The following is a 19328-nucleotide window of genomic DNA, read 5'->3' on the forward strand; positions in this document are numbered from 1 at the left end:
CTGACATGCACCATAGTCACACTGTAAAATATGTTTAAATAGCTACATGCCATTTTAACGAATTTGACTCAAAGCATGAATTAACAGAATCTTAATTTAGCTAAAGTGTCAACAATCTTACTATGAGAATATACTCTAATTAGCAATGTCCTAATTTAGCGAAATTGTGGATTAGCTAAAATAACGTGCTGGCTAAAAAATATGTTTTACAGTACTTCATGTCTTATGGGTTCCAAAAATATGAGTGACACAGTACCTTTAACATTTCAGTATATTTGTATACAAATGTAACTGCTACACTTCTTACTATGCCTTCCATAGTGAAATAGCTGTAATCCTTTTATAGTGAGCTACATGTACAGGGGTGTTTCTAGAAAAAATAAACAAGAGGGAGCACACACAGGTGATCGACCTGAAAACACCATATTGGAAGGTTTCTGCGTCGTTTTAACGGTGTATCTATCGCCATTGAAATATTTTTGGAGAAATTTCAGTGTATTTGGTGTCCAGACACATTGTCATGTCAGCTGGTGTTGCTGGGAAGTTTTCATAGAGAAAAATATATTTGAGAAAGATTTCATGTACGGCAGCACAGAAGTATATTTATGACTTGAAAGTTCAATCATCAATTTAGTAAAAGAATGCCAGCCACCACTTGTATTCCTTACATGTGTATGCTGCATAGTACCATGTGCTCTCAATATATGTGAATTCAATGGAATCATCATTGTGTACTGCACAATGCTTTGCTTTTAGACTATTACTAAGTTAATGTTTTGAGATCTTGTGCCAAAAATTTTAAATCTTGGTCTTAGCAGAGAGGTTGTAGCAGTTATATTCTACTAATTGGAACCCAATCTGCTCATGCTGTATTTCAGTCATGCTCTCATTCATCTATTTGTTTCATCTACATGGCGAACGATATGCATATGATGATAATAATAATTACTATAATGAATGTTATTTATTATGAATCATCGTACACATGAATGGAGGGAGGGATTTGAAGTTATTTTTTTAACAGTTATTTTTTCAAGAAGAAACCGCTTGCAGCAGCACTATCGGCTATAACATTCTGCATTCATTTCATTCATACTATAGCATCAGGCTAAATCTACATGTAGCTGCACATCTCTTGATTGTGTGGTCATATTATTATGAATCATTATATGTATATGTGTTATTTGGGTTCATGCTGAGTGTTCAGGCAGTAAATTTCGACACATGCCAAGTTTCGATCCTGACTCTATTATGGCGATAAAGTATGTACTAACTCGGTTCCACCATTCACACACACGTTTTAGTTCATGCTGACTCGGTCCCGACACTTGGCACGTGCCAAGATCTGTAATGTGAATGCCACTTATGTCATTTTAATGTGGTACCTTGGTACAATGTATAACACCATTGTAAAACTATATTTATATAGATCAGGTATACAAGATGTATAACAAATACTGAAATAACTTACATACTTCAACTTGCATGACCTTTGCATTGTTACTTTTGCACTTTTAATGACATTGTTTATCTGTCCTTACTTTTATCTCAACGACCATGAAATCACATTTATTGATCTATGTCATTAAATTAGACAGTCGCCAGGATAAGTCATACAATGTCATCTAATTTGTGGTGATTTTTTGTCCTTTCCCTGGGACTTAACAATTATCATCAAATGGATCAAGGATCACCAGCTGCTGCTGCCCAATTTTGCAGGGACATCTCCTCTGCTAAGTGTCAGCCATTGTTTCTCACTTTCAACTGTCTCCCGCACCTATGCAGGGTCCAGCTTTTGTCCACCCTTCCAACTTCCCAGCCCCTAAACCAGTTTTGCCAACAGCCTTCAATAAACACTTTTCTGCACTGTTGCTGCTCTTGATACCAGATGCCAGTGCTTATTCCACCCACAGCTTACACCGTAGAGGGGTGGGTGGGGTGGGGGGGGGGGGGCTCTGTAGGTATTGCATTGTGGCATCTCTTCTAAAATGATTCGACTCCTGGGAGATTGGAAAGTGATGTATCTGCACCCTTGTGCTACAGTGAGAGAATTTGCAGCATGGCTTCCATCTACCTGACTCTTAGTTTACTACACTTCTCTACAATGAGTGTCTTCGGTCTTTAGAGACTTTTGTTTCATAGTCATTTTGTAGTTGTAGTTTGCCAGTGCCCTTCCAAGATTAGCCAGCACATTTGCATATTGGGTATATATCAATGGGAGGGCACTGGACTTAGATTTTCTAGTAATAAATTCTACCCCCTACTGGATCCTTACTGATCCCTACCCCCTACTGGATCCCTACAGATCCCTACCCCCTACTGGATCCCTACCCCCTACTGGATCATTACTGATTCCTACTCCCTACAGATCCCTACCCCCTACTGGATCCCTACCCCCTACTGGATCCCTACCCCATACTGGATCCCTACCCCCTACTGGATCCCTACCCCCTACTGGATCCCTACCCCATACTGGATCCCTACCCCATACTGGATCCCTACCCCATACTGGATCCCTACCCCATACTGGATCCCTACTGATCCCTACCCCCTACTGGATCCTTACTGATTCCTGCCCCCTACAGATCCCCACCCCCTACTGGATCCCTACCCCCCACTGGATCCCTACCCCCCACTGGATCCCTACCCCCTACTGGATCCCTATCCCATACTGGATCTCTACCCCATACTGGATCCCTACTGATCCCTACCCCCTACTGGATTCCTACCCCCTACTGGATCCCTACCCCCTACTGGATCCCTACCCCCTACTGGATCCTTACCCCCTAATGGATCCCTACCCCATACTGGATCCCTACCCCATACTGGATCCTTACCCCCTACTGGATCCCTAGCCCCTACTGGATCCCTACAGATCCCTACCCCCTACTGGATTCCTACCCCTACTGGTCATTACTGATCTCTACCCCCTACTGGATCCTTACTGATCCCTACCCCCTACTGGATCCTTACTGATCCCTACCCCCTACTGGATCCTTACTGATCCGTACCCTCTACTGGATCCCTACCCCCTACTGGATCCCTACAGATCCCTACCCCCTACTGGATCCCTACCCCCTACTGGATACTTACTGATCCCTACCCCCTACTGGATCCCTTCCCCTACTGGATCCCTACCCCCTACTGGATACCTACCCCCTACTGGATCCCTACAGATCCCTACCCCCTACTGGATCCCTACCCCCTACTGGTCCTTACTGATCCCTACCCCCTACTGGATCCTTACTGATCCCTACCCCCTACTGGATTCCTTCCCCTACTGGATCCCTACCCCTACTGGATCCTTACCCCTACTAGATCCCTACAGATCCCTACCCCCCACTGGATCCCTGCCCCCTACTGGATCCTTACTGATCCCTACCCCTACTGGATCCCTACCCCCTACTGGATCCTTACTGATCCCTACCACCTACTGGATCCCTACCTCCCTACTGGATTCCTACTGATCCCTACCCCTACTGGATCCTTACTGATCCATACCCCTACTGATCCCTACCCCCTACTGGATCCTTACTGATCCCTACCCCCTACTGATCCCTACCCCCTACTGGATCCTTACTGATTCCTGCCCCCTACAGATCCCTACCCCCTACTGGATCCCTACCCCCCACTGGATCCCTACCCCCCACTGGATCCCTACCCCCCACTGGATCCCTACCCCCTACTGGATCCCTACCCCATACTGGATCTCTACCCCATACTGGATCCCTACTGATCCCTACCCCTACTGGATTCCTACCCCCTACTGGATCCCTACCCCCTACTGGATCCCTACCCCCTACTGGATCCCTACTGGATCCCTACCCCCTACTGGATCCTTACCCCCTAATGGATCCCTACCCCTACTGGATCCCTACCCCATACTGGATCCTTACCCCCTACTGGATCCCTAGCCCCTACTGGATCCCTACAGATCCCTACCCCCCTACTGGATTCCTACCCCTACTGGTCATTACTGATCCCTACCCCCTACTGGATCCTTACTGATCCCTACCCCCTACTGGATCCTTACTGATCCCTACCCCCTACTGGATCCTTACTGATCCGTACCCTCTACTGGATCCCTACCCCCTACTGGATCCCTACAGATCCCTACCCCCTACTGGATCCCTACCCCTACTGGATCCTTACTGATCCCTACCCCCTACTGGACCCCTTCCCCTACTGGATCCCTACCCCCTACTGGATACCTACCCCCTACTGGATCCCTACAGATCCCTACCCCCTACTGGATCCCTACCCCCTACTGGATCCTTACTGATCCCTACCCCCTACTGGATTCCTTCCCCTACTGGATCCCTACCCCTACTGGATCCTTACCCCTACTAGATCCCTACAGATCCCTACCCCCCACTGGATCCCTGCCCCTACTGGATCCTTACTGATCCCTACCCCCTACTGGATCCCTACCCCCTACTGGATTCCTACTGATCCCTACCCCTACTGGATCCTTACTGATCCATACCCCTACTGATCCCTACCCCCTACTGGATCCTTACTGATCCCTACCCCTACTGTATCCCTACCCCCTACTGGATCCCTACTGATCCCTACCTCCTACTGGTTTGCAAAGAATATGCAAACTATCCCTTAATGATTGAGAAAGGCAGGCATATAAAGGATCTGCAACACAAATTCAATTGAGGATGAGTTCCATTATCTTATGAAATGCCCACAACATATTACAATTAGGAGAAAATTGTTTGACTCAATTAGAAATAATTTCCATTTGATGGATGAAGATTCAAAATTTAAATACATTATGGGCAACACTTCCACATTAATACTGCTTGACATTTTTATAAAAGAAAGTATGGTAATGTGATACAGTAATTATCAATTCCCTGATTTTTCGAAGCCCTTTTGTTAAACTGTTTTACGCAGTAGTATGTTTTTTTGTCTGTATTGTTATTTAATAGTTATAGATTTGACTGTGTTCTACTCAAAATGAATAATGTCAATAAAATTATTATTATTACATGTATTATAATCTTGAGAAGTAATCAAGCACACATGACACACAATTTGACTGTATAAAGAAGGTTGCAATTTTATTTTCAGATGTATCTTGGTTGGGCCAATAGTATACTTTATGAAGATGAGGATTTAATAGACGGATTTCATCAGTTACGAGATGGTCAGGTGTTTTGTCAACTTATTGATCTGTTGACTGGCAGTTCACTGAGACATAAGATACAGGTATACTCAATAATCCCATATCACCATGACAACAACAATCACATGGGCACATTTTTGTTATTGTATAAGCAAACCTATTCAGCTTGTTGAGTTATCCCCTTCATTCATATCTAAACATTATGTTAATAATCGGCTTGTGTCTATCACATAGTCCAATGCCTCTCATCATCTCTCTCTATAATCGGTCTGTGTCTATCACTACATAGTCCATTGCCTCTCATCATCTCTCTCTCTATAATCGGTCTGTGTCTATCACTACATAGTCCATTGCCTCTCATCATCTCTCTCTCTCTATAATCGATCTGTCTCTATCACTACATAGTCCATTGCCTCTCATCATCTCTCTCTCTATAATCGGTCTGTGTCTATCACTACATAGTCAATTGCCTCTCATCATCTCTCTCTCTATAATCGGTCTGTGTCTATCACTACATAGCCCATTGCCTCTCATCATCTCTCTCTCTATAATCGGTCTGTGTCTATCACTACATAGTTAATTGCCTCTCATCATCTCTCTCTCTATAATCGGTCTGTGTCTATCACTACATAGTCCATTGCCTCTCATCATCTCTCTCTCTTTATAATCGGTCTGTGTCTATCACTACATAGTCAATTGCCTCTCATCATCTCTCTCTCTATAATCGGTCTGTGTCTATCACTACATAGTCCATTGCCTCTCATTATCTCTCTCTCTATAATCGGTCTGTGTCTATCACTACATAGTCCAATGCCTCTCATCATCTCTCTCTCTGTAATCGATCTGTGTCTATCACTACATAGTCCATTTTCTCTCATCTCTCTCTATAATCGGTCTGTGTATATCACTACATAGTCCATTGCTTCTCATCATCTCTCTCTATAATCGGTCTGTGTATATCACTACATAGTCCATTGCCTCTCATCATATCTCTCTCTATAATCGGTCTGTGTCTATCACTACATAGTCCATTGCCTCTCATCATCTCTCTCTCTATAATCGGTCTGTGTCTATCACTACATAGTCCATTGCCTCTCATCATCTCTCTCTCTCTATAATCGATCTGTCTCTATCACTACATAGTCCATTGCCTCTCATCATCTCTCTCTCTATAATCGGTCTGTGTCTATCACTACATAGTCAATTGCCTCTCATCATCTCTCTCTCTATAATCGGTCTGTGTCTATCACTACATAGCCCATTGCCTCTCATCATCTCTCTCTCTATAATCGGTCTGTGTCTATCACTACATAGTTAATTGCCTCTCATCATCTCTCTCTCTATAATCGGTCTGTGTCTATCACTACATAGTCCATTGCCTCTCATCATCTCTCTCTCTTTATAATCGGTCTGTGTCTATCACTACATAGTCAATTGCCTCTCATCATCTCTCTCTCTATAATCGGTCTGTGTCTATCACTACATAGTCCATTGCCTCTCATTATCTCTCTCTCTATAATCGGTCTGTGTCTATCACTACATAGTCCAATGCCTCTCATCATCTCTCTCTCTGTAATCGATCTGTGTCTATCACTACATAGTCCATTGCCTCTCATCATCTCTCTCTCTATAATCGGTCTGTGTATATCACTACATAGTCCATTGCCTCTCATCATCTCTCTCTCTATAATCGGTCTGTGTCTATCACTACATAGTCCATTGCCTCTCATCATCTCTCTCTCTCTATAATCGGTCTGTGTCTATCACTACATAGCCCATTGCCTCTCATCATCTCTCTCTCTCTATAATCGGTCTGTGTCTATCACTACATAGTCCATTGCCTCTCATCATCTCTCTCTCTATAATCGGTCTGTGTTTATCACTACATAGTCCATTGCCTCTCATCATCTCTCTCTCTCTATAATCGGTCTGTGTCTATCACTACATAGCCCATTGCCTCTCATCATCTCTCTCTATAATCGGTCTGTGTCTATCACTACATAGTCCATTGCCTCTCATCATCTCTCTCTCTATAATCGGTCTGTGTCTATCACTACATAGTCCATTGCCTCTCATCATCTCTCTCTCTCTCTAATCGGTCTGTGTCTATCACTACATAGCCCAATGCCTCTCATCATCTCTCTCTCTATAATTGGTCTGTGTCTATCACTACATAATCCATTGCCTCTCATCATCTCTCTCTCTCTCTATAATCGGTCTGTGTCTATCACTACATAGTCCAATGCCTCTCATCATCTCTCTCTCTATAATCGGTCTGTGTCTATCACTACATAGTCCATTGCCTCTCATCATCTCTCTCTCTATAATCGGTCTGTGTCTATCACTACATAGTCCATTGCCTCTCATCATCTCTCTCTCTCTATAATCGGTCTGTGTATATCCCTACATAGTCCATTGCCTCTCATCATCTCTCTCCCTATAATCGGTCTGTGTCTATCACTACATAGTCTATTGCCTCTCATCATCTCTCTCTCTATAATCGGTCTGTGTCTATCACTACATAGTCCATTGCCTCTCATCATCTCTCTCTCTATAATCGGTCTGTGTCTATCACTACATAGTCCATTGCCTCTCATCATCTTTCTCTCTATAATCGGTCTGTGTATATCACTACATAGTCCATTGCCTCTCATCATCTCTCTCTATAATCGGTCTGTGTCTATCACTACATAGTTCATTGCCTCTCATCATCTCTCTCTCTATAATCGGTCTGTGTCTATCACTACATAGTCCATTGCCTCTCATCATCTCTATCTATAATTGGTCTGTGTCTATCACTACATAGCCCATTGCCTCTCATCATCTCTCTCTCTCTATAATCGGTCTGTGTCTATCACTACATAGTCCATTGCCTCTCATCATCTCTCTCTCTCTATAATCGGTCTGTGTCTATCACTACATAGCCCATTGCCTCTCATCATCTCTCTCTCTATAATCGGTCTGTGTATATCACTACATAGTCCATTGCCTCTCATCATCTCTCTCTCTATAATCGGTCTGTGTCTATCACTACATAGTCCATTGCCTCTCATCATCTCTCTCTCTCTATAATTGGTCTGTGTCTATCACTACATAGCCCATTGCCTCTCATCATCTCTCTCTCTATAATCGGTCTGTGTCTATCACTACATAGTCCATTGCCTCTCATCATCTCTCTCTCTATAATCGGTCTGTGTATATCACTACATAGTCCATTGCCTCTCATCATCTCTCTCTCTATAATCGGTCTGTGTCTATCACTACATAGTCCATTGCCTCTCATCATCTCTATCTATAATTGTTCTGTGTCTATCACTACATAGCCCATTGCCTCTCATCATCTCTCTCTCTCTATAATCGGTCTGTGTCTATCACTACATAGTCCATTGCCTCTCATCGTCTCTCTCTCTATAATCGGTCTGTGTCTATCACTACATAGTCCATTGCCTCTCATCTCTCTCTATAATCGGTCTGTGTATATCACTACATAGTTCATTGCCTCTCATCATCTCTCTATCTATAATCGGTCTGTGTCTATCACTACATAGTCCATTGCCTCTCATCATCTCTCTCTCTATAATCGGTCTGTGTCTATCACTACATAGTCCATTGCCTCTCATCATCTCTCTCTCTATAATCGGTCTGTGTATATCACTACATAGTCCATTGCCTCTCATCATCTCTCTCTCTATAATCGGTCTGTGTCTATCACTACATAGTCCATTGCCTCTCATCATCTCTCTCTCTATAATCGGTCTGTGTCTATCACTACATAGTCCATTGCCTCTCATCATCTCTCTCTCTATAATCGGTCTGTGTCTATCACTACATAGTCCAATGCCTCTCATCATCTCTCTCTCTGTAATCGGTCTGTGTCTATCACTACATGATAGTCCAATGCCTCTCATCATCTCTCTCTCTGTAATCGGTCTGTGTCTATCACTACATAGCCCATTGCCTCTCATCATCTCTCTCTCTGTAATCGGTCTGTGTATATTACTACATAGTCCATTGCCTCTCATCATCTCTCTCTCTATAATCGGTCTGTGTATATTACTACATATTCCATTGCTTCTCATCATCTCTCCCAAATCTTGTTTGTGCGATATTAGCTCAGTAACTAAATATGATATATTATCTTATATTTATTTACTACCCTTTTAAAGCAGGGGCTCACTTTTACAGGAGCTGCAAAATTAAAGATACATTTCTTAAAATAAGTACAAGAAATACTGTTATAGATAAAAAAAATTATCATATAACAAAATTGATATTAGTACAATAAAAATAACATTACAAACTACTTATTAGTGTAAAAATGTTGTTCTAAAGTCCATGGCATCAACTAAAAATTCTTCCATAAGTTTGTCCATGGTGCAACATATTTCTTTGTTACAACCTTGAGTGGTAGGAAGCATAATAACTCTTCATTATTCAGTTGCTGGAAGTTATCAGATAAATTTGTCTCTTTAATTTCAATAACATTTCTTTTATTTCACACATTAAGTTGTTCCTTTTTATTACCTTGCCCGTACTATCAAAGATGGAAGGGAAAGGTATATTGTCGTCATCGTCGTTGTCGTCGTCATCGTCATTAATAATTGTTTATGTGTGCATAATAACTTTACTAATTCAATTCCAAACTTCATCAAACTTGGTCACCTTATTCATCAGTATAAAGTATTCCCTGAGTTTGAACAACAGATGTCCTGTATGAAAATATCATGCAAAAATTGAGAAAATCTGATAAAATATTTTGACTGTTTCTACTTGACTGATCACTGGTGATACACATCAAAGGTCACTGATCTCAGTGGAAATATGCATTGTTGTATGTGTTCAATGAAGCAAATCATTTATCTTGTAATAATATCCTTGGTAAGGTATCCCCCAAATCCCATGGGAATACTATACTGGGATTCAAAACCAACTCATGGAGAGATTGCACAGTCTGATACACATTTGCAAACCTACCAATAAAATCTTTACAGATAACAAGATGTCAGAAATTAATAATATAAGCACTGCTATGAACTGGGTGCCAAACTTTGATCAAGATCTGAAGCTAATAGAAAATCTGTTTAGTTCAAAGTTATCAAATCAAAAAATAATACATAAAAAATACATGAAAAGCAAAATGTTTCATCCACATTTTGAAAAGAAAATTGTTCTAAAATATATGTATTCTGTATTTGACAAACAGTTCATTCGACAAATGAAAACTCACAGGAATATGTTTCAGCTATTAGAACAGAATGATAGAGTTTTTATAATACTAGCTTAATAAAAACGCACTTCAAAAACAAAGATTGCAGTGTTTGAAGATGTAGATTCTCAGGAGGCAACAGTACTGATGACTTCTCCCTCCACTGGACACCAACTAACTATTTAAGTTGACTTGCATACAAAGCAGAGCTTGCAACATGATAGCTATTCATAGAGGGTGTTTTTTTTTCTTTTCATATAATACAGTAGCCACACAATGAGACAGTTCATATTTGTTTCAGTGAATCATTAATTTTTGTCAGACACCTGTACAAAATACTTGGACAAAAGCCGGCTAAGATTTTCTGTTATCTTGCATGTTTTATGAATCTAAATCACATCTAAATGCAGCACTTTTTTTCTGCGATGAGGCATTTGTTTTTATACTAAAATATCTGAATTACTTTGAATGAAGCTAGAAATTATGTCCCTTAAAATAATTAAACAAATAAAGCACCAATGTTTTTGTAAGATATTTACATCTTTTAAGGACATTCGGTAGACTGATTCCCCACTGTTGGTTCAACCCCAAAACTTGTTTGTACTCAAAATTAATTATGACAATGCATATTTATATTGAAACAAACTATGATAAAGGGAATTATATTATATAACAAAGGGCAAGGTCACCAGAGTTCAACTATGTTTTTAAAACTTGGACATTGCAAAATAAAATGTTCAAGAGTTTCTTCGTCTTTTTCACAACATGGATAAATTATGTCATCTTCACTATTATTTAATCATTTTCTTTTTCATATGCTAACCCAAGAGTACATGATCTTGCTCTGAATTTTAGCTGTGCTCCTTTAAAGTTATTTATTGACTGAAGATATTTCTCAATTTTCAAGCTAGTTTTGAATTTTCTATAATAATTAAGGCTTGATTTTAACTTCATATCTTCTCCCACTTGGATTCATCATGGTTCAGAACCAATGTTTTTAGTTTTTTATCGGTTAAGTTTGTAAACTGTTTTTTGTTTATTTTGACATATTTTGTTATATCATCTGTATAATTTAGCCAGTTCCAAAATATGTAACCTCTATGTTGTTCAGTTTCTTGGTTTAGCTCATTTAATTTGGTAAAAATAACTTTTGTCCACCTAGATTCTTTCATTTCATTCAGTCTCCTATAATATTTTAAACTCATTATATCTATATTGTATTCAACCCAAGATCACCAAAGAACAGCTTCATTTGCAGTGTTTCACTGACTTTTCAGTATAAATTTTCCAACTGTTCTTTGCAGTTTTTCCAAACTCTCCATATCAGATAAACTAGACGTTACTATTTCACCAGCATATTCTAATGAAGGGCGTATTACATTATTCCATAGTGATAACCCATAATCTATCCTATTAATGTTTCCATGATTTCCAAGGGTTGCTTTTCCCCAATAATGGACTTTTTCCATAGTTTGCAATCTCTAACATAGATTGTAGCTGTTCCTTATTTGGGGCATTAAGGGCCACATCGTCAGCAAAGAATAACCCATTAATGAGTATATTACTTATTGTTATGCCTAGTGATGAATCATTCAGGATTTTTTTGAATTCATTTATATAAATTGCAAATTCCATTGGAGCCAGGACACAACCTTCCCTAAGACCCTTCTTCTGGTCAAAGTATTCAGTTTCTCCAAATGAAATTTTATACTCAATGTATAACTTTGTACAACACACATTATCACTAATTTTTATATTATTCACTGTAATGTGTCTTAGGAGAATTTGGACCAATCACCAGAAGAAACAGTTCAAGATGTTTTGGATTTTTTACAAGAAAAGGGTGTGCAAATCAAAACAACTACAAAAGGTAAAATATGTATACACCAACTCTAACCATGTTCCCAGTCAGACTTCAAACCAGTACCACTCTGACCCACTTTTAATCTGACCTTGATCCAATTTCAACTTCGTCTGACTCCAAATCTCAATCCGATGCATAAATTGATTATGCATGACACAATGTTCTTTGGCAAGAGGTTGTGCGATGGAAGCTTGAGGTGGGAACTTAAACAGTATGGCAGCAAAAGCTGTATCCATAAAGGTTTTATCATATACCTTATAGGTGTAATTACAATTTACCATGGCACAACCGCAAACCCACAACGCAATTTAAAATGAGGCACTGATTTATAAAAGCCCCACTGGGCCAGGCTTAATACAGAATATTATTGTCTTGATATAAGGGCGCACTTTCCAAAGCGTTACAAGGCTGGGCAATCTGAAGTATATGATAATGGCTGACATGATGTTGACTGAATACAGACTATGACATAATGGCTGACATGATGTTGACTGAATACAGACTATGACATAATGGCTGACATGATGTTGACTGAATACAGACTATGATATAATGGCTGACATGATGTTGACTGAATACAGACTATGACATAATGGCTGACATGATGTTGACTGAATACAGACTATGACATAATGGCTGACATGATGTTGACTGAATACAGACTATGACATAATGGCTGTCATGATGTTGACTGAATACAGACTATGATATAATGGCTGACATGATGTTGACTGAATACAGACTATGACATAATGGCTGACATGATGTTGACTGAATACAGACTATGACATAATGGCTGACATGATGTTGACTGAATACAGACTATGACATAATGGCTGACATGATGTTAACTGAATACAGACTATGACATAATGGCTGACGTGATGTTGACTGAATACAAACTATGACATAATGGCTGACATGATGTTGACTGAATACAGACTATGACATAATGGCTGACATGATGTTAACTGAATACAGACTATAACATAATGGCTGACATGATGTTGACTGAATACAGACTATGACATAATGGCTGACATGATGTTAACTGAATACAGACTATGACATAATGGCTGACGTGATGTTGACTGAATACAAACTATGACATAATGGCTGACATGATGTTGACTGAATACAGACTATAACATAATGGCTGACATGATGTTGACTGAATACAGACTATGACATAATGGCTGACATGATGTTAACTGAATACAGACTATGACATAATGGCTGACGTGATGTTGACTGAATACAAACTATGACATAATGGCTGACATGATGTTGACTGAATACAAACTATAACATAATGGCTGACGTGATGTTGACTGAATACAAACTATGACATAATGGCTGACATGATGTTGACTGAATACAGACTATGACATAATGGCTGACATGATGTTGACTGAATACAGACTATGACATAATGGCTGACATGATGTTGACTGAATACAGACTATGACATAATAGCTGACATGATGTAAACTGAATACAGACTATGACATAATGGCTGACGTGATGTTGACTGAATACAAACTATGATATAATGGCTGACATGATGTTGACTGAATACAGACTATGACATAATGGCTGACGTGATGTTGACTGAATACAAACTATGACATAATGGCTGACGTGATGTTGACTGAATACAAACTATGACATAATGGCTGACATGATGTTGACTGAATACAGACTATGACATAATGGCTGACATGTTAACTGAATACAGACTATGACATAATGGCTGACGTGATGTTGACTGAATACAAACTATGATATAATGGCTGACATGATGTTGACTGAATACAGACTATGACATAATGGCTGACGTGATGTTGACTGAATACAAACTATGACATAATGGCTGACGTGATGTTGACTGAATACAGACTATGACATAATGGCTGACATGATGTTGACTGAATACAGACTATGACATAATGGCTGACATGATGTTGACTGAATACAGACTATGACATAATGGCTGACATGATGTTGACTGAATACAGACTATGACATAATGGCTGACATGATGTTGACTGAATACAGACTATGACATAATGGCTGACATGATGTTGACTGAATACAGACTATGACATAATGGCTGACATGATGTTGACTGAATACAGACTATGACATAATGGCTGACATGATGTTGACTGAATACAGACTATGACATAATGGCTGACATGATGTTGACTGAATACAGACTATGACATAATGGCTGACATGATGTTGACTGAATACAGACTATGACATAATAGCTGACATGATGTTGACTGAATACAGACTATGACATAATGGCTGACATGATGTTGACTGAATACAGACTATGACATAATGGCTGACATGATGTTGACTGAATACAGACTATGACATAATGGCTGACATGATGTTGACTGAATACAGACTATGACATAATAGCTGACATGATGTTGACTGAATACAGACTATGACATAATGGCTGACATGATGTTGACTGAATACAGACTATGACATAATAGCTGACATGATGTTGACTGAATACAGACTATGACATAATGGCTGACATGATGTTGACTGAATACAGACTATGACATAATGGCTGACATGATGTTGACTGAATACAGACTATGACATAATGGCTGACATGATGTTGACTGAATACAGACTATGACATAATGGCTGACGTGATGTTGACTGAATACAGACTATGACATAATAGCTGACATGATGTTGACTGAATACAGACTATGACATAATGGCTGACATGATGTTGACTGAATACAGACTATGACATAATGGCTGACATGATGTTGACTGAATACAGACTATGACATAATAGCTGACATGATGTTGACTGAATACAGACTATGACATAATGGCTGACATGATGTTGACTGAATACAGACTATGACATAATGGCTGACATGATGTTGACTGAATACAGACTATGACATAATGGCTGACGTGATGTTGACTGAATACAGACTATGACATAATGACTGACGTGATGTTGACTGAATACAGACTATGATATAATGGCTGACATGATGTTGACTGAATACAGACTATGACATAATGGCTGACATGATGTTGACTGAATACAGACTATGACATAATGGCTGACGTGATGTTGACTGAATACAGACTATGACATAATGACTTACGTGATGTTGACTGAATACAGACTATGATATAATGGCTGACATGATGTTGACTGAATACAGACTATGATATAATGGCTGACATGATGTTGACTGAATACAGACTATGACATAATGGCTGACGTGATGTTGACTGAATACAGACTATGACATAATGGCTGACGTGATGTTGACTGAATACAGACTATGACATAATGGCTGACGTGATGTTGACTGAATACAGACTATGACATAATGGCTGACATGATGTTGACTGAATACAGACTATGACATAATGGCTGACATGATGTTAACTGAATACAGACTATGACATAATGGCTGACATGATGTTGACTGAATACAGACTATGACATAATGGCTGACGTGATGTTGACTGAATACAGACTATGACATAATGGCTGACATGATGTTGACTGAATACAGACTATGACATAATGGCTGACATGATGTTGACTGAATACAGACTATGACATAATGGCTGACGTGATGTTGACTGAATACAGACTATGACATAATGGCTGACATGATGTTGACTGAATACAGACTATGACATAATGGCTGACATGATGTTGACTGAATACAGACTATGACATAATGGCTGACATGATGTTGACTGAATACAGACTATGACATAATGGCTGACATGATGTTGACTGAATACAGACTATGACATAATGGCTGACATGATGTTGACTGAATACAGACTATGACATAATGGCTGACGTGATGTTGACTGAATACAGACTATGACATAATGGCTGACATGATGTTGACTGAATACAGACTATGACATAATGGCTGACGTGATGTTGACTGAATACAGACTATGACATAATGGCTGACGTGATGTTGACTGAATACAGACTATGACATAATGGCTGACATGATGTTGACTGAATACAGACTATGACATAATGGCTGACATGATGTTGACTGAATACAGACTATGACATAATGGCTGACATGATGTTGACTGAATACAGACTATGACATAATGGCTGACATGATGTTGACTGATATTCTTGTGTTCTTCTTTTCCTATAGCCATTGTCAGTGGTGAGCTGAAAGGCATATTGGATGTGATGTGGGCGTTAATTTTACATTTTACTATACATTCACAAGGTAAGTGTGTTTCATTAATTTCTCATGGTCAAATTCACTGTGATCAATGTTAAAACAACGAACAGGGGGAAAAGAAATTCTCAAAATCCAGTAAGAAGGGTTGGATTACTGTAATGTTCAAAATTCTGAAATAAAAATATATAGTCACTGAACTAAGTGTTCTACAAACAACCCTGAAAATTGATCAAAATTGCTTTTTAGACGATTTGTAATATGTTTTCTTGGAAACATAATATTGTTTTTCTGCATAAAAATATAAATGACTTGAACACAATGAATGATTTACTGTGATTATGTCAACATCATTTACTGTGATATTTTTTTCATATTTTAATAGTAGCAAAGTGCTTTTTAAATTAATATAGAAGCCTACTCATAAAAGCAAATATCCCAAATGTATTCATTTCGCTATATTGACTTATAAAAAGTTAATTTCTGTGATTCTTGGTCTAGCATAGACAGATTTATTTCAAACTTGGTATGTACATGTATATGACATATATTTCTTAAACTTGCTAACTCGCCAGGGATTATGTTATGCAATTACTTATCGTTTAATGTATTTATTTTATTTACTAGACAGAGCAGCTTATCAGAGAACTGTGTGGGTGGGAAAAAAACAGTTATTACAGTGGTGTATGGATGAGCTACCTGATGCTAAATTACATACAAATAAAACACTAGCTTTAAAGTAGGTATCACTATGGTAACTATTATATGATTCTTTAATGTATGTTTAACCCCCATTGAGTGAAGATACAAGATCAACAAACTTATATACCGTATTTATCTGGGTATAAGCCCAGGGTCCTGAACATGGAAAATTGCCAAAAAATAGGGGTGGGCGTTTGCCAGGAGATCCCCGGCAAAAAGCAAAAATTCGCGAAAATTGACAACACGCAGATCGAACTGCGACAGGGAATAGAACGGCAAATGAAAATATGCAACAGAAATAAATGAACAATATGCAACATCAGAAGTAAAACAAAATTAATGTATTGCTTATGTGACAAATAAACCAGAAATAATAAAAATCGACAGTGAGGAATCATCTAAAGCCGAACGAGTGCGACACTTGCTTAGCGGCTCTCCTTATATGATTTGCTTGAATCATTTCTAAGGAAGCACAAACCAAACGGCCGGCCCTTTTTAGGGCCACGACATATTTCAAAAAGAGAACTACCATTTCTGCTTTAATATATATTTTTATAGACTTGCTGACTGTTATGATTCTGAAAAAAATCAGCGGTGAACGTGCTGCCCTGAAGGCAAAAAGCTGTCACAGCTATTTCGCGTTCACCCTTGTTTAACGCAATTAACAATTATAATTAAAGATTTTTATGAGCATCACGACAGACTTCAAGAAAGTCAACGAATAGAAAATAGTTTTTTGTTATTTTTTTGTGTAGAAAAAGACCCCCTGGGCGTGTGCTCGGATATGACCTCAACTTCTTTTTTTAAATATATTTTTGTGCCAGGTGACAGTTCCGGACATTGAGTGTCACTGTTGTCTCTCCTGACTTTTTTTTCAACTTCTTTATTGTGTCAAAAGTGGGGGGTGGGCATTTGTCCAGGCATGGGCTCTTACCCAGATAAGTACGGTACTAGTGCATACCACACACATTGACACCCAACAATTCTGTACTGAGATGCACAATTTGGTACTCACACATGTCTAGTTCTGTACTGACACACACCAGTACCACTAGTAACACATCAGTTCTGTAGTGACACACATCAGTTTCATACTAATGACAGTTATGTACTGTCACACACCTAGTTCTGTACTGACACATGTCAGTTCTGTACTGTACTAATGACAGTTCTGTACTACCACACACATAGTTATATACTGACACATGTCTAGTTATGTACTGACACAAGTCAGTTCTGTACTGACACATGCCAGTTCTGTACTGACACATGTCAAGTTCTGTACTAATGACAGTTCTGTACTGCCACACACCTAGTTATGTACTGACACATGTCTAGTTATGTACTGCCACATGTCAGTTCTGTACTGACACATGCCAGTTCTGCACTGACGCATGTCAGTTTCATACTAATGACAGTTCTGTACTGACACATGTCAAGTTCTGTACTAATGACAGTTCTGTACTGCCACACACCTAGTTATGTACTGACACATGTCTAGTTATGTACTGCCACATGACAGTTCTGTACTGACACATGCCAGTTCTGCACTGACGCATGTCAGTTTCATACTAATGACAGTTCTGTACTGCCACATGTTAGTTTCGTACTAATGACAGTTCTGTACTGCCACACACCTAGTTATGTACTGACACATGTCTAGTTATGTACTGACACGCCAGTTCTGTACTGACACAAGCCAGTTCTGTACTGACACATGCCAGTTCTGTACTGCCACACACCTAGTTATGTACTGACGCATGTCTAGTTATGTACTGACACATGCCAGTTCTGTACTGCCACACACCTAGTTATGTACTGCCACAGGCCAGTTCTGTACTGACACAAGCCAGTTCTGTACTGACGCATGCCAGTTCTGTACTAATGACAGTTCTGTACTGCCACATACCTTGTTATGTACTGACACATGTCAAGTTATGTACTGACACATGCCAGTTCTGTACTGACACATGCCAGTTCTGTACTGCCACACACCTAGTTATGTACTGCCACATGTCAGTTCTGTACTGACACAAGCCAGTTCTGTACTGATGCATGCCAGTTCTGTACTGACACATGCCAGTTCTCTACTGACACATGCCAGTTCTCTACTGACACATGCCAGTTCTGTACTAATGACAGTTCTGTACTGCCACACACCTTGTTATGGACTGACACATGTCAAGTTCT

General features: G+C 39.3%; 1 protein-coding gene across 2 annotated transcripts in view; it reads left to right on the forward strand.

The window, feature by feature from the left end:
* LOC144344836 (uncharacterized) overlaps positions 1-19328 on the forward strand; it is a 59992-nt gene that overhangs the window by 2180 nt on the left and 38484 nt on the right. For both annotated transcript variants that reach the window (XM_085493500.1, XM_085493501.1), the window contains exons 3-6: positions 5083-5220; positions 12123-12213; positions 16407-16484; positions 17064-17175. In XM_085493500.1, the coding sequence (XP_085349626.1) occupies positions 5083-5220; positions 12123-12213; positions 16407-16484; positions 17064-17175 (419 nt within the window). The remainder of the gene's footprint in view (positions 1-5082; positions 5221-12122; positions 12214-16406; positions 16485-17063; positions 17176-19328) is intronic.

The sequence above is a fragment of the Saccoglossus kowalevskii genome, chromosome 19 (genome assembly GCF_978046115.1).
Source record: "Saccoglossus kowalevskii chromosome 19, keSacKowa6.1, whole genome shotgun sequence".
In the NCBI taxonomy this organism is placed as follows: Eukaryota; Metazoa; Hemichordata; class Enteropneusta; family Harrimaniidae; genus Saccoglossus; species Saccoglossus kowalevskii.